The sequence below is a fragment of the Rhineura floridana genome, chromosome 10 (genome assembly GCF_030035675.1).
Source record: "Rhineura floridana isolate rRhiFlo1 chromosome 10, rRhiFlo1.hap2, whole genome shotgun sequence".
NCBI lineage: Eukaryota > Metazoa > Chordata > Lepidosauria > Squamata > Rhineuridae > Rhineura > Rhineura floridana.
Genome location: NC_084489.1, coordinates 11,363,978 through 11,387,391, shown reverse-complemented (window position 1 = coordinate 11,387,391; position 23,414 = coordinate 11,363,978). Strand labels below are relative to the sequence as shown.

The following is a 23,414-nucleotide window of genomic DNA, read 5'->3' as shown; positions in this document are numbered from 1 at the left end:
GAAAGGTGTTTTACCATACACAAAACAACTCTCTCAGGACCAGGATTACAATGCTCTTTATGTGGCAAAGGGATTGACTTTCTAATGGCTACACTTGGACTCAACACTAAATTATGGTTTAGTATGACATTTGCTTTTAGTTAACTGTAGTTTGTCATTTTGTCAAACAAATAAACTATGGTGAGTTTGAAAAGCCAACTTGAAACCCAGATTTATGAAACTGATTTGTTTAAAATAGCTATAATTAATGTTAACCACAATTTCTGGTTCAAATAATCCAGCAAGCTGTGATTAATTAGAAGTGGAAGCAAAAGCTTCTAAACACCTCCTCTCAGCCACACTGGAACAAGGGGAAAGGGATGGGCAAGGCTGCGAATATGGGAGGTTAGGCTCATTCATGTCTTGTTAAACCATGGTTTATTGTTACACCTGAATGTGGCCAATAACTGCTACTGCATCAGACAGCTCACCAAAAGTGCATTAAAAACGTTCTTTTTTTTTTGTAAAGCTCTAGAGTTGAACTGATGTAGAATTCCAATGGAAGTAATTTACTAGGTAGGACATTTAGCTTTTTAATTCATTTAAGACTGACAGCTTTGCTTTTACATCTTAATACAGGGATTGCTAAGTCATACCCCATGGGCACACATGTCCCTTCAGAGGTTTTTCCTGGCATCCATACGGTCTCCTCCCTTTATACTAGGTTGTGATATGTACTTTGTTGCAGTGTATGTATGGTGCCCATAAAGTGTCTCTAGTTCATAAATGTGCCCATGGACCCAAGAAGATTGGTAGCCCGTCTTCATATACATATGAAAAAGGTTTTGGGGGTGGGGTTGAGGGTGAATTAACATACCTATTTATAAAGGAAAACTGTACTGTTCTAATACCACTAAAGCATGCCTCAAACACTGTTTTGTGGCAGAACCTAATGAAATACAACAATGTATCTCCTGTCATGTTATGCAGATAAATTAGTCACATCCTTGTTATTTATACTGACTGCAGCCGGATGGCTAATCTCCTATAGCCTAGAAGGCAAGCAACAACGAAGAGCGTAATTATACAGCCACAAGAGTGGCTGTATTCATCACACTTTACATTAACTAACCAGTGAAAAGTAATCCATTTCATGCTGTCATTTCATCCAAAGAACTCCATTTCACTCACTGAGAAACTTACATTCTATTACAGCACTGTCTTACTGGAAACAAGTACATTATGGGCAGAAATGCACTTATGTTTCTGGCCTTTCTGCCCAAGCATTAGCAAAATTGCTTAGGATTTGTATAATAAATTTCTGCAATTAGGTTTTACTAGCCCAAAGCACTGAACAAATATAGCCACAAAAATCTCAGTGGTAAATGGTAAATGTTTTCAGATAATTATTAAAAAGGAATTAACTGAAGGATAGAGAAATAGATTTCTCCCAGGTCATAAAGTAGGTTACAATAATATTTTAATTAGGTCAACATCTGCTGTAGCTTTCATTTCTAAACATTTTTGTAGTGTAAAACTCAAATCCAAAAGATCTGATTTGTTAGCATAAAAAATGTGTACAATTTGCCACAGTGAATTTGACAAGTTTTAGTCTGCTGACTTCTTACAACTAAAAACAACCAGCTACTACTATTTCAATTCACTAATGGGCAAAAAACTTGCAGTTTAAGAACATACCTATAGCCCACAGATGTTGCCAAACTCTTCCAAGCTACACAGGATGTGGATTGGACTGTGAAAGACCAACCCAAATTGTGTTTGTATTTTGATAAATTTATAGAGCAGTCCAATATCTCAGAGGAGGTCAAGTCTCCTATTCCCCTGGTGTATTCACTATAGCTGCCCAATTTCCTTGCTTTTTAAAATTTGATAGAAATATCTGTTGGCTATAGGTACGTTCTTAAACCGCAAGAATTTTTTCCCTATTAGTGAATTTCTCTGCTTTTTAATCCGGGAGGTAAGAGATGGGATCCTGTGCAAGTTTGCTGAGAACGGATTGATCATTTGCATGGTTATTGAGTTCAGTGGGATTTACTCCTCTGCAATCAGGGTTAGGATATGTGAAACTGACCACAGGAGATGGAGATGGAAGGAGGCGGACAGGAGCAGGCAGGAGGGGGAGGGCAGGTTTGATCATTTGCATGTTTATTGAGTTCAGTGGGATTTACTCCCATACAATCATGCTTAGGATAGGTAAAACTGACCATGGGGAGGGAGGGCTGGGGTAGGCAGGGGAGGAGGAAGAAGGAAAAGAGGAGGGAAAGAAGAAGAGAGGAGGAAGGGAGAGGAGAGTGAAAGGAGGGGAAAGACAGGTCTGGTCATTTGCATGCTTATTGAGTTCAGTGGGATTTACTCCCGTGCAATCATGGCTAGGATAGGTAAAACTGACCATGGGGGAGGAGGAGGAAGAGGGGATAGTAGAGGGAAGGAGGAAGGAGGGAGAAGGGAACAGAGGGAAGGAGGAAGGAGGGAGAAGGGAACAGAAGGAGGGGAAGGGGGGGAAAGGGGATTGGAAGGGGAAGAGGAAGGAGGGGATTGGAAGGAGAGGGGGAGGGGCGAAGGAAGAGACAGGGATGGGGCAAAAGGGAGGTGATGGGAGGGAGGAGGAGGGAAAGGCAGGTTTGATCATTTGCATACTTATTGAGTTCAACAGGATTTACTCCCATGCAATCATGCTTAGGATAGGTAAAATTGAACATGGAGGAGGGCGAGGGAAGGGGGAGGAGGAGGGAAAGGAGGGGATTGGAAGGGGATGGGGAGGGGAAGGGAGGGGTGAAGGAAGGGGGAGGGGCAAGGGGGAGGGAATAGGAGGGAGGAAGAGGGGAGGGCAGGTTTGGTCATTTGCATGCTTTTCGAGTTCAGTGGGATTTACTCCTGTGCAATCATGCTTAGGTCAGGTGAAACAGACCTGGGGCAGGGAAGGGAGGGGGAGGAGTGCAGGAGGGAGGGAGGAGATTAGATGGGTGGGTACTGGGCAGAGGGGAAGCCCCTTTCCTTTTCTGAAGGAAAACATTGTGAACAATATCATTCTTTTTCAGCGTTTCCCCCACCTTTTTATTCTACAGCGCGCACATGTAGTCTCCCACCCAAATTTAAACCAAAGCTGTCCCTGGCCACATCCACACCAGGCCTTTATTTCAGTTTAGATAGTCATGCCTTCTCTCAAAGAATCCTGGGAAGTGTAGTTAGTGAAGGGTGCTGAGAGTTGCTGGGAGACGCCCTGTTCCCCTCACAGTGCTTCAATCAGAGCAGCTGACGGTTAAACCATTCTGGTCACTGGAGCTCTATCAAGGGAATAGGAGTCTCCTCTCAGCACCCTTCACAAACTACACTTCCCAGGATTCTTTGGTGGAAGCCATGACTGCCTAAAGTGAAATACAGGTCTGGTGTGGGTGTGGCCCCCTGATTAGCCAAGCCAAGCAGCTGAGAGTCTGGCTTTTAGAACACTAACGGTTCTTATTGAGTATGCCGAAAGTTATCATTGAGTTCAATGTAAAATTTCTTAAAATAATTAAAAATCAGACAGGCATTTTTAAAACTTTTAACCTGCAGAAGATGAAGGTCAGAGTATGGGGAAAGTCAGTAATACGGTTACAGGTACTCTGTGAACATGGCTGAATTTTAATTAATTTCAAGAGATTATGAGAACTCTGACAGAAAAAAGGCCAAAAAAGCTCTCTCTCTTTTTACACTTTGAACTCTCGATTCTCTCTGACTGTTTTGTGTATCTCCATGAAAATGTAGAGGTTAAGCAAGCATTTCTGAGTTCAGGACTATATGTTTTGTAAGGTTTTGTTTTGAAATGAGCTTATGGAAAGCATCTGGCATGGGAGTATTTTTAATTTAACATTGCAGAAGCAACAAAATCCTTGCTGATTATAGTATACAGCCACTCTCGTGGCTGTATAAACAAGAAACGTGTAAGGAGGACTTCTTTCTTTGAGTTAAATGCAATGACTGTATGCCAAATATGTTTATTGTAATACAGGGTGAAGGCAAGTTTAACATTTTAAAACAGTTTGACAGCACTCTTGGCACCACCCTCAATTGCATTTTGTCTGCCGTAAGGCAAGCTCTGGTTTTTACTACGATTCAAGTTCAACCAGGGGAAAGCCAGCCATAATGGGCAGCTATTGGCTAGCACCTGTGACCCCATCAACAAACACCAGAGTAGTTTTGCAACTGTTTTAAAACTATGATTTTTTTAAAAAAAAAGAAAATGTGGACAGCCTGGATGTTATATGTCAGGAGCAGCAGAACTGAGGGATGATACACTTCTTTGGCATTTAAAAACAATACACATGTATTACACCCTCACACATATCTTACACAATACATACTACCAGAAAGTAGGAGGAAATTGTTGCTCAGCTCTGTGGCTTTTGGGATGCCAGGTCCCACAAAGGTCTGTTCTGTCTCCGATGATATTTAACATCCACATGAAGCCATTGGGTGCTGTCATTCAGGGATTTGAAGCACTATTATCAGTATACAGATGACATCCAGCTGTACCTCTCCATTCCATTTGAATTAGGAGAGGCTGTGAAGGTGTTCAGACACCAGTCAGGGATAGACTGGAAGGGGGCCAACAAACTGAGGATGAATCCTTTAAGACAGAAGTGCTGTGGGTGGGTGGTTTCCCATGTCTAGGAATTATGTGTACAACCTCTTCTGGAAGGGGTTGCATTCCCCCCAATGGAACAGGTTCTTGGTCTGGCAGTACTCCAGGATTCCAACTTTTCACTAGAGTCCCAAGTGGCTTCTGTGGGTAGGAGTGCTTATTCTCAGCTTAGGCTGATTCGCCAGCCATGGCCCTTCCTGGACTAGGGTAGCCTGGCCATAGTTGTCAGTGCTCTGGTGACTTTTCATCTGAACTACTGTAATACACTATATGTGGGGCTGCCCTTGAAGATGGTCCGGAGGCTGGAGCTGGTACAGAATGCAGTTGCTAGGCTGGTACGTGGGGCAACCCAATGGGATCATATGTCACCAGTCCTAAAAACAATGCACTGGCTGCCAGTGATCTACAAGAGTCAATTCAAGGTGTTATTATTAGCACACAAAACCCTAAATGGCTTGGGACCAAAATATCTAAAAGAGGACCTCCCCCAATATCATCCATCTCAAACCCTACGATCGGTAGGTGAGGCCTTGTTGGTCATGCCACCACCAATCACTGCCCATCTGATACTAACCCATGATAGGACCTTTTCAGTGGTGACTCCCCATTTGTGAAATGCCCTCTCCAGTGAGGTGTGTCTGTCTCCATCACCTCTGACTTTCAAGAGAAATGTGAAAACATCCCTGTTCACCCAGACATTTGATGGCTGAAGTGGACTGTTCCTGGCAACTCAAAGATTGTTGGTGCAAGAATTTTTTTTACTGTGTTTTTAGAATGTTTTAATTGTTTTAAGAATGTTTTAACACTGTTTTAGAATGTTTTTAATTGTATTTGAAAACTTTTGTGATTTTAGAATGCTTTAAAATGCTTTTTTTCCTCCTGTTAAATTGTCTGATTTTTATGTTTGCTGCCCTAGATTCCTTTGGGAGGAAGAGTGGGATATAAATTTAATTAATTAATGAATTAAGCATCTTATGCTGGACAGACATGCTGCAACGCTTCATTTTTAAACACTCTTTGGTATGGGATGAACAATGCTGTAAAGTTAGAAGAGATACAAGGTTTTGGATTATAGATTCCTACTTTTCCATGTGACACCAACTCTGTGGAAGAGGTAGAAGAAGCCCCTGAAGGAAGGAGATGGCTGAAAATGTCATGGAAGGGATGGAGGTGAAATGGCCTAAATGTCCTCTCTCTCATGAATGCACAAGATTGAGGTTCTGTCGGTATGCTATCCAGATTACATATATGGCAAATGTTGTGGTCACCTGAGCTTCCAGAGTCTCTGCCAGCAATTAGTCTGGGATAGGTGGACTAACGGTCAGAGATTCCACCAAAGAATATACTTAGGTCTAGAGATCTCAGGAATATAGAGCTCTCCATAGAGAGTTTGAGATTACAAGGACAGCACAGGGGTATAGGGCTAGGATGTACCTATATGGAATGAGAATGATTGCCTGTAAAAAAAAGTCTGACAAATGCATAGGAGTTATAATGTAATTTCTTGGGTATAAGGATGAATGGTTCAGAGGAAGAACAGAAAGAGAGTAAAGGAAATGAGAAAATTCAGCCAGTACTTGCTGTAACCAAGGAAACTGAGTTTGCCTGAAGAGGTTTTTGAAAAGGTGGAAAAACCCTAATATAATAAATAATTACATGAAATTTGCAAATAGAGCAAAGGAAATAAATGAACAAGTTGCATGTGTAATGATGCATACTCTCAAAACTCTGCCAACCATTGAAAAAGCAAGTGATAATTTGTAACAATGTTGTCTTAAGACACAGTAGAATAAAGGTAGGGAGAAGCTCAATTGTGGTGTCATTCGATTCCATTTATAAAAATATTTTGAGGCTGCAATCCTATACACATTTACCTGAAAGTAAGCATCACTATACTGAACAGAACTTATTTCTGACAGATGCATGCAATCACAATGTGAATCTTACATTGCTGTGATATTTCACTGGAGAAGGGATTATGGTGGCTATGCTATGAATCTTACTACCGTGCTGAAATAAGCACATGAATGAAAGAGAATGAAGAGAGATAGCATCATGCCCTAGTCATTGCTCTCACAAGACTTGACTGAGCATCAACAACTCTCCACACTGCTGAATATCATCAGGAGGTCTAAATCCAACAAACATTTCTGCACATAATGTACTGTGAACCATTTTTTTTAAAAAAAATCTGATTTTTCCCTGCTGAATTAATAAAAGAATGTGATCACTGACCTATAGGTAAGGGCTCCTTTCTATTGACATAATGTATAAACAAATCAAAGTCATCCTAGCATTGAGCAAACAAGAAAATTAAAGGAATGCAAGCATATCTGTAACTTACTGGTGATGTAGTTAATCGAAGTATTGCTCCATTTTTAATTTCATTACGGTTCTGAAAAAGAAAAATCCAAATGTCAGACATCCATAATTCAGGCTCTTCGATTTGTATAAATCATGCAGTGTATAATTTGTACAATGAACAGACAGAATGTGCAGCAATCATCAGATGCTTCCTACTGCACATGAAAATTAATGTATACACTGCTGCTGCATATACTCATTAACAGCTGGTTAGATCCAAACTAAGTTAGTAGTACCTAGCTCCTTCTGCAATCAACAGCTAATCAATTACTTTAATGAACGTTATTTCAACTGACTGTCTAGATCTAAATCTCCAAGAAAGAATATTCTCAATCAAAGGCTTATTTTACTCAGGTCACAGGTCTCAGCCGGGGAAGTCCTCATCAGAGGATGACCACGAGGCTCTGGCCTTATACCCAGTCCTGGGTCAGGCTCCATCTGGGGGCAAGAGCTAGGGTCCTGTGACAAGGCCAAGGAACGGCCATCTGTACCCATGGTGACTTCAGCGTCTCATATCGAGGCTGAATGGGTCCCAAGCCTAACAAAGAGGTGTTGCCTCAAATGCTAGTTTGAAACCTGCCCTGTCAAGAAAAGTGCAGACTACAAGCAAGGTCTTCTCAAAAGTAAAAGGCTGGATGACCATAGTTGATAGGAATCAGCTGAGATTAGTGTGTGGTTCCAGCAGCTCCAGCTTAAAAACCCCAGTGCTGGGCTGGAAGAGCTACTGGAACAATGTCTATGCACCAGCACTGTACTTCACCTGTTAGCTGATCTCCTACAGATTCCAGATCTGACCACGGACTACCCTGACTTTGCTCTTGCCACGGACTGATTGGGCCGTGACCTTGGACTGCAGTGACTTTGTCTCTTGTCTGACCCTTTGTTGTGGATTCTGCTTGTTTGGACCCTGACCTTGAGCTGGCCCTGGACCCTGCTTAGGTTGTTGCCCACATTAGTGTTATTGCTGGCAAGTCTCTCGCTTCCTGAGGAGCCTAGTGAGAACAGGACACCAGGGCTTTGTTTGCTGGCCAAGGAACCCACAGAATTTCTGTCAATATATGAGACACCTCAATTTTCACCAAGAACAAAACAAACAAAAAACACACTGGCTTTATCTAATAGCATTAAGATACTTTCCCTATGACTCTACATTTAAGGCAGGACTTCTTGATTAATGGGATCAAGGCCATTACAATGTTTTTCTGTTTCTAAGCCACATTGGAGGTACAGGGCTTCATGGATAGGAGAAGCCCCATTTACCCACACAAACATGATGAACCTTTTCCAGTCAACTCTGCAACATAGTCTTCCTGACAAATGTTTGGGCCTCTAATCTGTACATGCATCAAACAAATCAAAAGATGAGGGCCACCAGGGATATCTGCCATGAGACAATTTAAGTACATTATCTTATAAAGGAAGAAAACTGTTTTATTTGGTTAAGAAATTCTGCCTTTAGAGTGTGTCTGCACCCAGTGTTGCTGAGTACATCTGGGGTGAGGGATCTTTTTCACCTGAGTGCTGCATTCCCATCTGTGCAACTTTCCAGGGGCCATATGGTAGCAGTAGACACAGCAAGAGAAAAGTGAGTATAGCAAAGACTGTAAATGTTGCCTTTCCGCAGTTGCCTATCACACTCATACAGCACTTTCTATCTCTTATTCAGGCAAGCAAGAGGCACAATCAGAGTTCAAGGACACATTCCAGCCAGGAAAAAATACTCAAAGATAAGGGGTGAGGCCTAGGGAGAGGGTTTGACTTTTAGAGAGTCCTGAGGACCAGAGAGAGGGCCTAGTCAGCCCACCAGTTTGAGGTTTCCACCCCTGCAGTAATTGCACTAGTGAGCTAGATAGACCAGTGGTCTGACTCAGTATACAACAACTTCCTCCATATCTAGAGAGCACCAGCTGGCTGTTTTATATTCAAAGGCAGATTGACTCAAGATTAAGGGGCTAAAGCTTCTCTCCTCTGTCCAAGAAGTAGATGTCTCTCTAATGTTATATTCAGAGAAGATTTGTCATGACACAGCCGTTCACTTGGCCGCCAACAGATAGCACTGCAAACTATAGAGTAACAACAGACTTTTGACAGCTGCTGGGCCATTATAGCAACATTGGAGGGTGAGGAGGAAGACCAGGGCAGGGGGCCCAGGCAAGCCATGGAGGAACAGTCAGGACAGTCAGCTCTTCACCAACCATCCTGCTACTGCTGCCATCTCATACCAATGCCATTTTGGTCTCAAAAGTGTTGGAGGTGAGGAGGAAGAGGAAAGCGGTGGCAGGTGGGCGGCCTAGACAAGCCATAGAGGAACAGTCGTGAGAGAAGAGCTCCCCAACAAATGTCCTGCTCTGCCACCATCCACTGCTTCTCTCCTCCTCACCCTCCAATGCCAAGGCTGAAAAAGCACTGTCAGTGCAAGGCAGTCAGTATGAGCAGGAGGGTTGGGAGGAGTTCTAAAGGGAGTGAATGATTGGTGAGGTCTAAGGGGAGTCATGGGTTGATGAGGGCTAAGGGGAATGGAGGAAGTGGAGGGGTTTGGCAAGCTCTAAGGGAAGCGGGTAGATTTGGCAACATCTAAGGGGAGTGGGGGTTGGCAAGGGGGTGGGGGTAAGCAGGGTTGGCAAGCAAAGAGACATGGCACAGCCCATAGTACTTGCATCTGTGGTATGAAACAGTGTGTTAGAGCCCTTTGCTGCTAGAGGATCTTTTCATAGTGCCAACAGGATGTTTTTATCCATTAACTCAAACTGGGGCTGCTCTTAGTGTATATGGACTACACATGAACAAACAGCAGTGCAGGAAATTACCAGAGCAAGGAGGAAAGCTTAAGAAAGAACTTTCCCCTCCATATGTTGGGAAGATAAAACTACTGTGAGTATATAGCCTGAATGTGCTCATCTATATGACACCAGTGCTCACTCCTTTGAAGTAAACAGGCATGGGGGAAAGGTGTTCTGTTTTTCCCCTGCTTCCTAAAAAGGAAGCAAAATAATATGAACTGGATTTGTGTTCTTTCAAACATGAGTTCATGCGGGCATGTCTTGGTTTTGCAGCCACTGCCGGTTACCAAGCAGCAGTTTAAAGTCCACATTCTATGTAAAAGCCATAAGTAAATTACCCTATGATATCTGACTCCAAACTGACGTCATATAATGGAGGAGTTGTGGGTCTGCTGAAACCCATCATTAAACATCTGTAACACTGCAGTGTTATTCCTCTAGTGCTCTGTTTTCCATAACTGTAATATGCAATCTTAAAACCACTGGAACCATCCATTGAGATTTGACACTACCACTTTACATTCCCTCTCAGTCACAAAGGGCTAATGCTAATGTGTATATGAAAATATACGGACACCAAAGAGCCTCTGCTTCTTAAAACAGACAATGTTACCCCATATTGAGAACAGGAGGGAAAAGCACTAATTGATTTTCTTTTTGGTAAACTCATATAATTCCATCAAAATGCAGAGCCCTTGGGACATGGCACAATTCCCTCCCCTGACTCAACCAGCTTTAGTCATGGGGCTCACACAGATTTGTAAATAGCAGTTGCCTGGTCACTAGTGGCAATTGAAAATATTTTATGCTCCATTATAGACTATTCAGAACAAGGTGCATGTGTTATCGTATTCACTAACAGTCAAAAAACCTTGCAGTTTAAGAACATACCTATAGCCCACAGCTATTTCTATCAAACTTTAAAAAGCAGGGAAATTGGGCAGCTATAGTGAATGCAGCAGGGGAGCAGGAGACCAGACCTCCTCTCTGAGATATTGTACTGCCCTACAAATTTGTCAAAATGCAAACACAATTTGGGTTGGTCTTTCACAGTCCAAGTAACATTTGAATTGTGACCCCCTGATTCACTGCACTGTATTATAACTGCTATGCAATGCTACTTATTATTTTATTATTTAAAAGAACTGGAAACTACCCTTTTTCAATTGTATATCAAGGCAGTATATGCTAGCAATTGTCACTTTGTGGTTCACCTCTAACCAGAGCTGTCACACAAAAACATCAGAGTGCCACAGGGTAGACGGGAGCTTATGAAGCATTTCCTTTGTATGTCATTGGAATGCATCCAAAGGCACCAGCTTTCTAATGCAGTAGGCCAGCCAAAACCTCTGTGGAAATATCTGCTCTCCAATTAAAAATCCAATTTTGTTTCTCCATTCCCAAACAATTATTTAAGAGCCTGCAAGGAAACAGTCCATAAGAGCACAATTAAACCAAAGGGATATTCTACATTAGCATAAATGAAACAGCATTTAGCATGTCAATTAATTTCAATGGATACATATAGAGAGAGCCATTCTATGACTACTTAATACCAGTGATATCAAGAAGATTTGGTTAAGAGGTAGACTATTTAAATTATCAATCTGCTTCATACTGCTCACTGTATTCAAAAATATTCCACACAAAAAAATGTAATTTTCATTTAAAAGGTCTAAAGCATCTCAGGGTTCACTTCTTAAGCACTTCTTGTTTTTATATATTATCATTTACCATTTCTGCAAATGGTACATTCAACCTTGATTCAAAGAAGCTAAATGCTTAAATATATCAGTTGGTAAATTGTCTCTTTGATCCATTCTCCTTCCATCCCCCACCACACACTCTTCCCTGGAAGCAGAACCATGTAGCATGGTTGTGGTTCAGTGCTTTAAAAGACAAAGGTTGTATACAGATGCAACTCAACCATGGTAAATTATGTTGAATGAGCATCTGGCCCATCAGCTATCCTCTCCCATCTCCTGTCCTGAATGCAGATGCAAGGAAAAGATCAGAAGCTTTTGCTTCCATTTTTAACTAAACACAGTTTACCATCATATCTGAACCCATATGAACTGTGGTTAGCCTTAACTATGGTTTATTACAACAAGCTCACTTCAAATTGTGGTTTATGATGTTGGCTTGTTTCAATTAACCATATATAACATTCTCCAGAGTTTAGAGTTCAGACATAATACTAAAGTGTGATTAACTGAAAACAGAAGTGAAAGTTTCCACTCTCTTCATTGTGATTGAACTGGAGGGCAAGAGGGGAAAGGGCTCGTTCATGTAACACTGAACCATAGTTTAACATTATGCCTGAATCAGAATGATTTACCCATAAAATCTAAAACTGAAGCTTTAAATAGAAGAGGGAACGTGGGTTTCATTTCAGGGAAATCTTCTGACAATAACCTACCAATGTATAAGAAACTTATTTTACAATGCCACTGCCCTTTCATTTCTGCAACCTCACATATCCACAAAGAATGAATCATAATTTAGAGTGTGCAAGATCCTGGAATTTACTGAAATGGAACACTCTAGGGCAAAACCTGTAAGCTTTCATTCTTACAATGATAAATAATCTTTTCTCACCACTCCTTTGCCCCTTTTCAAACAGAGTATCTAACTTTTTTCCAATTGTTTCTTCTATGTGGGACATACTTGAAAGGTATCTTCTAAAGATTCCAAACTCAAGATCTCCTACTGCCCCCATCATCTACCACTCTCTAGGTGCTCATTGGAGGGGGCCATGGGCTGCAGGAGCCTAGAATTTGGCTCTGGCTGCACCCCTGGTTCGTGGCAGAGTAGGTGTGGACCTGGTTCATGGGAGGCAAGGCAAGGCCTCCCTTTCCTCCAGGCTCGCGGGGGGAGGAAGAAGGGTGATGAGACTGGACAGAGAATGAGTAGGTGGCAGTGGGCAGTGGCCTGGGCAAGCCACTGAAGAACAAGCCAGGTGAGCTCCTCAGCAAGCATCCTGCTTTGTTGTCACAGCCCCCCCCACCTATTCACCAATAGAGGGCAACGAGGAGGGAAGCAGCAGGAGAGCAGGATGGTTGCTGGGGTCCTGTCTTTTCTGTGCAGCTCACCTCTGACACCTGCCTCTTTCCTCTGCTTCCCTTGTCTGTAGGGGGAGGTGCCTTGGCAACTTGGGGGAGGTGCCTTGGAAATGTGGGAGAGGGGTTAGCATGTGACGAGTGAGGCAGTGGCAGCTACATAGCAGCACCTGGAACCACTGTTCGCATTGGCATGGTTGGTTCCTGGGATTCCCATTCCTGGGGTCAGGTGGTGGGGTTAGTGCACAAAGTGTGCCAGGGCAGAGTCCCTAGTTTACTTACTTACTTACATACATACATACATGCACAGTATTATACTGCTGCATATAGACACATACGCAAAAGACAGGTCCCTACCTAGAGGAGCTTACAATCTAGCTTGAAAATGTGGAGGAAGGGTTTTGAAGAGCCAATTACGGAACAGTACAATGGATGGATCCATGTAAATACAGTTATGCATAACTGAGGTTTTGTTTCAGTTGTGGAGGAGGATCATTATAGTCACTTCAGTAGAGCCAGTGTGGTGTAGCATTGAACTACAATTGGGGAGCCCTGGGTTCTGATCCCCAGTCGGCCATGAAGCTCACTAGGTGGCCTTGGGCCAGTCACTCTCTTCCTCAGCCTAACCTACTTTACAGAGTTGTGAGTGTAAAATAGGAGAGGGGAGAACCGTGTGCCCTGCCTTAAGGTCCTTGAAAGAAAGACAGGCTATAACTGTAATGAATAAATAAATGGCTTTCTTTCTATAGAGTAAAAATCATCATCACATTTGAAGCGCTACATGAGAGTGTATTTCAGCTGACTCTCCCTTGTACTCCCAGGCCTGGATCCTATGATAAGTTAAATTAATTGAGTTCATAGATGTTTTCCGTCCCATCCTCCCTCCCTAGCACACAAAAAAGCCTCTTTGGAGGCTTGGGGGGGATCCTGAACAATGTGGTGGGGTGGGACACAAAGGCTGCTAGGGGAGAAGGGGACAGGAAACCTTTCTTCTGTAAGTTCCTTATATTAACTTATCTTGAAATTCAAGCCATAATTTTGCTATTGTGCCTTCTCTGTACATGACAGTGTGTATACTTTTCCTAAAGGCAGTATATTAGCATATACTGAAGAACCAGGTCAGGTATAAACTCAGAACTCCTCTTAGAATATTAGCTGACTGCAGAATAGAAACAACAAAAATATTAGCTTGTTGTTTAATTCATTTGTATAACCTCCCTCACATGAAGCCTGCTTTGGTATGGTAGGTTTCCCTGGACTTTATTCAGAAAAAAATAGGTCACAAGAAAACATAACTTTTTACACAGAACAATTCAACTACTGTAATTAGGGCTCAAAAATAAGTTTTAAAAATCCACAAAAAGAAAAGGAGATTCAGAATGACTGACCTGGAGGGGAAAACCAGGTAAAGATAGTTTCATTTACTCACATAAGAACAAGAGTCTAAAATGCCAAACTGAACAGCAGACAAAGTACTCCCTGCCCTCCAGTGACACATCAAGTACAAATGAAAACTGAAACAAACTAAGAATGAAGAAGAAAATACATGCAGTGGTGACATCCTCAAAATGATGGCGTAACCCAATAGTTCCCAATCTGAGGGTCATGAAGTCATCCCGGGGGGGTCACAAAGAGCCAAGAGAAGAATTACTTATTAATTTTCAAAAATAATTAATAGCTGGTTTGTACACTACCAACTTCAGAGCCTGCACTGTATGTGCACACAGCTGTCTCTGCCTCCCCTTCCTTTCCGCCGGCACAGTCAGTTCCCGCCACACAGAGAGCTGAGCAGTATAGCACTCAAGTGAGTGCAACAAAAGAAAGGGCCAGTTGAGCTTATTTAAGCTCCAGCATCTCCCCTTCCCTTTTGTCAGCAGCAATGATGGAAGATTACAGCAGAGCCAATCAGCTTAAGCAGAGAGAGCGGAACCCTGGGAGGGGAGCACCTGCCAAAAAAGTAACAGAACGGAGTCCCAGATCATCCCCCCAAGAATACACACCTGGGCGCTCATTAAAAATTCACTGTGTTGTTATAGTACAGTAGGGCCCCACTCACACAGCGGGTTACGTTCCAGACCCCCGCTGTAAAGCGAAAACCACTGTAAAGCAGATCCCATTGACTTACATTGACCAAAATGGCGCCCGGTGGCAAAAAACCGCCGTAAAAGCAGAACAAGCACTGTAAAGCAGGGCCTTTCTACAATTCACAAGCGCTGTATTAGCGGAACGCTGTAAAGCGGGCCCTACTGTACAATGGTTACATGTCTACTCAGAAGTAAGTGTCTTCAAATTTGATGGGGATTACTCCCAAATGAAACAAATTGCAGTAATCAGACCAGACTAAGATTCTGTTGAAGCTCTGAAGCTGTACTACTTTGGAGGGGGGCATGGGTTTTATAGTACAAAGATGCATCATTCCGGTTAAAGGAAGTCAAAATTTATGTCTATAATACAAGGACTTAGGCTGCAATCCTAACCAGGTCTACTCAGAAGTAGGTCCTATAGAATTCAATGGTGCAATAGCCATATGAGGCAGGTTAGGCTGACAGTTAGTGGCTGACCCAAGGCAGCAAGTGAGCAAAAAAAGATGGGTAAAGTAAGTTTTAAAAATGTGAAGTTGCACGTGCTCAGTGCTGTTAATCAAGGCTTTGAGTGTGTTTTATAAAGCTGTGTATGTTCATTTTAAATATTTTAAAATAAGTTGTCCAAATTTTGTTGTTTTTACTCTTTGAGTTCTTTGCCTGGTTTAGTGTTAGCATTGGGGGAGAGCATGGCTCTTGTGCCTTTAACAGCTGTGTGACAGGCAGAAACTAAAAAAAAACTAAATTAAGCCTTTACTAGGATGGAAATACAATGATGGGGAAAGCTTCACTCATTGACATTCTGTCTGTTAGACTTTGTTGTTATTGTTAGGCGGCCGCAGAGTCATCATATGGAGTTTCCTAAGCAGAGTACTGAAGAGGAGGCATCACTGTATGCAGGTGGAACACTTAAAACCAGAGTCTAAATGTCCTGGCATCAGCCAGACTCTGCTCACCACTCTGCTTGGTTTACTTTTATCTTCTTCCTTTCATTTCCTTCAAAATTTGTAAAAAGTTGTTTATATTGCTGTAACCTGCCCTGGGACCTTCTGGTGAATGGCAGCTAATAAATATCATTATCATATTTGTTTTTGTGATGAATAAAAAGTGACATTATTTAACGCTTCATTGTGTATTTTTTCAATTAACAGAGACTAAAATTGGGCTCCCACAGGGAGGAATGGTAAGATATAGATCAAATAAATAAATAAATAAATAAAATTACAACAGTTAGCATGTGGGGGTTGCAAAAATGTTTGCGGTTACAAAGGGGGTCCCGTACTCATAAAGGTTGGGAATTACTGGTATAGCCCAAGAGTTCCTCTCCTTACTGCTGAATAGCTTAGTTAAACAGTACAACAGAGCTTGAATTTTGACTCAGAAGTGAAAACACTGATTAAGGGTAAGCACCAGTGATTGCAGCCTCATAGGGCTGAATGGAAGCACACTTTGGCTTCTACCACTGGCCAGGAGATCTATTGCCACTGGAAGGCTTCACCTCTTGCCTCCTAGGAAGAACATAATGGCATGGTAAAGAGCAGTCTGGAAGATAACAAACAGTTCTTTTAATGCTTCCTTTCCTCTTCCCTCCTCATTCCTTTTTTCATTTGTATTTTGTGTCTATTAGATTGTGAGCCTGTGGGCAGGGGCAATTGCATCATTTAATTTCTGTACAGCACTTCAAAAATTTTAGGCACTTTATAAGTATTAAAATCATCACCATTGCCTTCACACTTTCAAATAATACTTTGGAATGCAGGACTCACCTCCAACTTTGTTTTCCTCGGACCAGCAAGAAGAATAGCCGACAACGGTGTGAAAAACACCAAAGCAAAGGAAAGGTTTCAGTATGCTAGCTGTAACAAACCCTATGATGGAGGTTGCAAATCAAATTAAATAGATTGTATAAAGAAGTGGTCAGTGAGAATCCATTCTCTGGAGCTGAAATTGCAGAAACAGCAAATGTGCCTACGGACCTTGGCCTAAAACAATGAAACTAGCCATTCTCTCCAATCTTACCAAAAAGAAATGGAATTCAATCTGGAGGTCCTTAAAAAAACCTTGCTATTTAAATCTGAGCTTAAAGGTTATTGGTGAAAAGGAGGAGGGAAGGACATTGTGGGATGTTTTGTAATACGGATTGCGTTGTGAGCATGCCCATGATCTGCTATGCTGATATCAAAATTTGGTAGAAGAAAAGCAATCTATATTACAAAACACCCCCTAGTGTCCTTCCCTCCTCCCCTTTACCAATAGGTTTTAGGCTAAAATTTAAACAGCGGTTTCTTTTTGAGGTCATCCTGCCTGGAAAATATGCAGATTTTGCATCTTTTATTAGAAATTCTGGTCATTAAAGGATACAGTGTAGAAGTTACAGGATGTCCTAATGCCAACATACAAGGAAAGCCTCACAATGATCCTACAAACCTAAACCCAGAAAAAGAAGGCAGAACTTTCAACTTTATATAAAGCACTCCCAGAAGCACAGATAAAATATGGGTAGGGATTTCCCTTTAAATTAATCATGCAATAGGATGAGAAAACTGCCTTCACTGGTACACAAAAGGAACCATGGGAATGTTTAACATGCTGGTCCTGAAACAACCTGCAGAATGTTTTGACCACAAAGACAAGAATTTAGAATTAGATTTAAACATGCATGACAAACACCTCTGACTGATTCCCCAAAAGAAGAAGAAAAGCCAAAGATAAGGAATAAAGATAATACTGCTGGTCTGTGTAGATAACATTGCCTGTAATGGCAATAGGGAGGTGTCCCTGCAGGGCATGTTATTTGGTTTTCATTAGATACCTGTTGATCTCCTTTTGATACTGACCTTCATTATATTAGAGTTGGAAGAGAAATGATGCTTGGTTCAATTACTGTCAGAATTATTAGTTCTAGCTAATCATGATGTAGGCTGCATTCGGACGTCATGATAAACCATGGGTAAGATTAACCATACTGTCGGGTTCAAATGTAATATGAAACTATGATGAATTGGAATCTATTTTTCAAAATGTTGAGGGTTTTGGAAATCTGGTTAAGAAGCAAGGGATTTCTGATGACAGAGCAAGCCAGCCCATATTTACTTATTTTTGGCAGGAGAAACATAGTAATTAAACAAACAGATAAAAGCCTAAAACATATAAATCATATGAGGATAACTATTACCCTAGGAAAGATATTGACATCTGGTCTGGGCATAACACTAAGCCATTGTTTATTAAATTATAGCATAGAGTTATGTAGGTAACCTGCCTAGCAGTTTTACTATGGTTTGTTTACTACCAACAAACAATGGTTTGTTATTTATTGGCTTATGAACTACTGCTTGTTTTAACTATAATGTGGCATTATGAGTTAATACAGCATCTTTCCTTAGCCTTTATTTGTTTTACCTATGACTTGCCCTTACATGTTAAACCCTTCTTTATCTGTAGCACCACAGAAGAGCAGCTGGAAAACAAACCAGACATTGGAGAAACAAGCTATAGTTTGTTTCAGCATCTGTAGAATAACTCATGGTTAGTTAAACAAACCATGGCTCATATTATGTATGAACCAGGCCAGCACTGAGTGGGAAGTTGTTTTTTTTTTTTAAAAAAAGCTTCATATTTTTTAAAAAATTATAATTAGAAAATAAAGAATCATTTACAGGTTGAAAGCAACCTCTCCTCCTTCCTCGTCTCTCCTTCCCCTCCCTTTCCCCTCTCCTCTCACTCCTCCTCCTCCCTTCCTCCTCCCCACCCCACCCTACTCCATCCCTCCTTCTCTTCATTTTTCTCCTCCTCCTCCATGGTCAGCTTCACCTATCCTAAGCATTTTCTAGGATTTCTAGGATGAATAATGATTGAAATATAATTTTCTATGTTAGATTCTCTGTAGAAACAGTCATAACATGAGAAAGAAGCAAAGTAAGAACAACAAACCTACAAAAAATTGTTTATTTATTAGATTTATATCCCGCACTTCCTACCACCAGGAGCCTAACCCATCTTTGGAGATGCAGTCCTGACTGCAGGTGTTGCCACAACTCACCATATGCTCAGAGGCACATGTTACCAAATTCTTCCAAGCTACACAGGAAGTGGATTGGACTATGAAAGATCAACCCAAACTATGTTTGCATTTTTACAAATGTGTAGGGTAATACACTATTTCAGAGAGGAGGTCAGGCCTTCTGCTCCCCTGGTGCATTCACTATAGCTGCCCAATTTCCTCCTTTTTAAAGTTTGATAGAAATGACTATAGATACGCTCTTAAACCACAAGGGTTTTTTATGCCTATTAGTGAATAAAGTCTAATGCGCTGTGATTTCTCTGGAAACTAGTAGAGGAACTGTTCACTTGAAATTCCTTCTATGTTACTTTCAAAAGACAAGATTACTAAGTTTGCTTTTCTCTGATGAAGCATTGCATGCCTGTATGGTGTCAGCACATATGTCAAAGTTGAGAAAGAATTTTCACACACAGCTGTAGATGCACCAAGAGCGAGTCCTGAGGCACACAAAGTGTGCATGCGTGGAAAGGCTTCCTTGTACAGGAACCATGTTTTAGTTGTTGTTGATGATGATGATAATCGTGTAATGTTTTCACAGTGTGAAAGGTGCTTTACATCATCACCTATTGTATTGTTCACATGAACCTGAATTGCAAAACTAACATGCACTGATAAGGAGAGAGATCCACACACTGAACAACCACATATTATATGCAGAAACAATCATGGGAAGTTAATGAAAAAATAAACTATTCATTTCTTTACTTTTAAAAATAGTTAATGGACTAGTTAATTCCCATGACTGTGCAGAACCATTATATGTTGTTTATACTGTATTCTATTAACTCTGTTTTACTACTTTTCAGAAAAAAGGAACATCCCACAGGATCATCCCATATAGTCCTGTATTCTGTTGCCACCAGTGCAAGTGCAACACATGCAGCAATCTGCCTCTGTGGAAAGACTCTGTAGGGTGGAATTTGTGAGCAATGCGCATTCTGCTTGTGTTCTACTCAGTCTCAATTGCCTCACAACTGTGAGTTAGGTTTTCCTGAGGCAACTGCTTCTCTTTTGCCATGCAAGATAAGCAATTAAGAGGAGTTTCACTTTAAAAATTAAATAAATACCTGTAAACATCACTGTTCATAAGGAAATGCTTGACAACATGTCACATAGGAACTATAAGTCTCTCCGAACTACAGGTGCTAGAATTAATGGTACAAGCACACAATCTCTGTTCTACAGAAAGGCACTGGCCCAGCTGGCTAACACTGCTTCTGCTGGCTCTACCAGCAAATATCACACATCCAATTTTGATAGTACGTAAGTTTGCATGAGAAAAGTTAAATAAGGTGAATTATACAGCCACAAGAGTGGCTGTATACTATAGTCAGCGGGGATTTTTCACATTCCGCAATGTTAAATGGAAAATACCCCCGCATGCCATTCTGATGCTTCCCATAAGCTCATTTCAAAACAAAACCTTACAAAACTTATAGTTCTGAACTCAGAAATGCTTGCTTAACAACACTCTCAATTTTCATGGCGATACACAAAATAGTCAGAGAGAATCGAGAGTTCAAAGTCTAAAAAGAGAAAAAATACCTGTAAACTCAGAGCCCTTTTGGACTTTTTTCTGCGAGTTCTCATAATCTGTTGAAATTCATTAAAAATCAGCCATGTTCACAGAGTACCTGTAATCCTAATACTGACCTTGCCCCATACTCTGACCTTCATCTACTGCAGTTTAAAAGTTAAAAAAATGCCTGGTTGATTTTTAATTAATTTAAGAAATTTTGGCTGGAAACCTATTATAACGTGGGGCATGCTCAGTAAGGACCAACTGTCAGTGTTCTAAAAGCCTCACAGCTGCTGGGCTTGGCTAATAAGAGGGCCACACCCACACCAGACTTGATTTCACTTGAGACAGTCATGGCTTCCCTCAAATAATCCTGGGAAGTGTAGTTTGTGAAAGGTGCTGAGAGGAGACTCCTATTCCCCTGAGAGAATGGTTTAACAGTCAGCCAGTCTGTGAGAGGAACAGGGTGTCTTCTAGCAACCCTCAGCACCCTTCACTAACTACACTTCCCAGGATTCTTTGAGAGAAGCCATGATTGGCTTTGAGCCATGGCTTTGAGAGAAGCCATGATAAATTGTTTTAAATTGTTTTTAAAAGATGTGATTTTAAATTTGTATATTTGGTTTTAATGTTTTTAGTTATTGTAAACCGCCAAGAGAGCTTCGGCTATGGGGCGGTATATAAATACACTAAATAAATAGATAAATAAATAGATAAATAAATAATGATTGACCAAAGTGTAATAGAGGCCTGGTGTGGATGTGGCCAGGGACAGCTGTGTTTTACATTTGGGTGGGAGGTAGGGTTGCCAGGTTCAGGGCCTGAGACTGATCCTGTATCTTTAGGAGAAGAGAAAGTCAGCCAAGTGCAGGTGTTCTTGCAACATTGTAATGGGAAAAACCACAAGGTAGAATTCTCCCTTCCCCCTGCCCAACTGTGAAAGATACAGAAGATGCCTTGGTTGGCAGGCCCAGCCTGGTCAGTTTTACCTATCCTAATCATGATTGCATAGGAGTATATCCGATTCAACTCAATAATCATACAAATGATCAGACCTGCCTTTTCCCTCCTTCCCCTTTCTTCTCCCTTTCTCCTCCCCTCTTCCTTCTTCCACCTTCCCTGCCCACTCCAGCCCTCCGTCCCTCCCCCCCAGTCAGTTTTACCTATCCTAAGCATGACTGCACGGGAGTAAATCCCACTGAACTCAATAAACATGCAAACGACCACATCTGTCCTTCTCATCCCCTCCCCCTCCTGCCTGCTCCCATCGCAGCCCTCCCCTCTGCCTTTCCACCCCTCCCTCCTCCCTTCCCCATCCCCTGTGGTCAGTTTCACCTATCCTAAGCATTAACAGTTGGACCTGAAACTGCAGTTTAATGTAAAATCAGACTGATTACAATATGCTGCTACTTTAGCAATGACTCTAGTTGTTGGAAAAAAGAGGATGCAAGTTTTCACCCTGTTATGTTTAAACCATTTTATTTAAGGCAAGGTGTTCACGATCAATTAAAAACATAGAGCACACCTAGAATTTTGCTAGAATATATTTCACCTCCCATTGTTTTATCTTGTGCAAATTGAGACACTTCTGAGGTCCACTGGAGACTATTTTGCAGAAGTCAGTGCCATTATTCCACAATTATGTTTGGAGTTTTTTTAGTATAAATTTTGCAAAGTGTTGCTGTACTTCACATATTCATAGAAACAAAAACAAAAGAAAATGATTTCCTATAGGAAACTTCACTAAAATTGCAAAGTAAATCAGACATATTTAAAGTGACCATCTGAACTATATCAACTGTCTTAATAATGTTGCTTCCTCCCAGCTAAAACAAGATCAGCACAGGACATATCTTCTTTCTATTATTTGGGCTGATTACAGGTGTTGCCACCACTCACCATATGCTCAGAGGGCCCAGAGCTTGGAAAAGTTACTTTTTTGGACTACAACTCCCATCAGCCCCAGCCAGCACGGCCACTGGATTGGGCTGATGGGAGTTGTAGTTCAAAAAAGTAACTTTTCCATGCTCTGTGAGGCACATGTTACCAAATTCTTCCAAGCTACACAGCAAGTGGATTGGACTGTGAAAGGCCAACCCAAATTGTGTTTGCATTTTGACAACTTTGTAGGGCAGTACAATATCTCAGAGAGGAGTTCAGGTCTCCTGCTCCCCTGGTGCATTCACTATAGCTGCCCAATTTCCCTGCTTTTTAAAGTTTGGTAGAAATAGCTGTGGGCTATAGGTACATTCTTAAACCGCAAGGTTTTTTGCCTATTAGTGAATTATTTATAATGATCATTTGCACAGTTAGGTAGAGGTCTAATTTATTTATTTATTAAATTTATATCCTGCCCTACTTCCCAGAAGGAGCCTAGGGCATCAAACAAAAACACTAAAAACAGTTTAAAACAACTTTAAAACAAAAAACTTTAAAACATATTAGAACAAAGCATTTTTAAAAACATATGAAAACCCTGTGGCAGGACATTGTCAATATGTCACTCCACTGTTGAAAGAATTGCACTGGCTTCCTATTAGCTACCGGGATAAGTTCAATATTCTAGTTTTGGTGTACAAAGCCCTATACAGCTTGGGACCAGGATACCTGAAAGACCGTCTTATCCCTTATATACCCAGTTGATCACTGCGTTCTGCATGTGAGGGCCTCCTGCAGATACCATCTTATCAGGAGGTCCATTCTGCACAACATAGGAAACGGACCTTTAGTGTGGCGGCACCTGCGCTGTGGAATTCCCTCCCTTTAAATATTAGACAGGCGCCATCTCTGTTATCTTTTTGGTACCTATTGAAGACCTTCCTCTTTCAACAAGCTGAGATCTTATCCCACCCTGCGTCTGTGTTGGAATTGCTTTTAACATGTTTTTAAGCCTTCTTTTTTTAAAAAAAAAAAATAGATTTTTAAAC

The 23,414-nt window shown here is 41.3% G+C and overlaps 1 protein-coding gene across 4 annotated transcripts in view; it reads right to left on the bottom strand.

Moving 5' to 3' along the window:
- ELMO1 (engulfment and cell motility 1) overlaps window positions 1–23,414 on the bottom strand; it is a 504,161-nt gene that overhangs the window by 356,725 nt on the left and 124,022 nt on the right. For all 4 annotated transcript variants that reach the window (XM_061587900.1, XM_061587901.1, XM_061587898.1 and 1 more), the window contains exon 5: window positions 6,966–7,016. In XM_061587900.1, coding sequence (XP_061443884.1) covers window positions 6,966–7,016 — 51 coding nt within the window. The remainder of the gene's footprint in view (window positions 1–6,965; window positions 7,017–23,414) is intronic.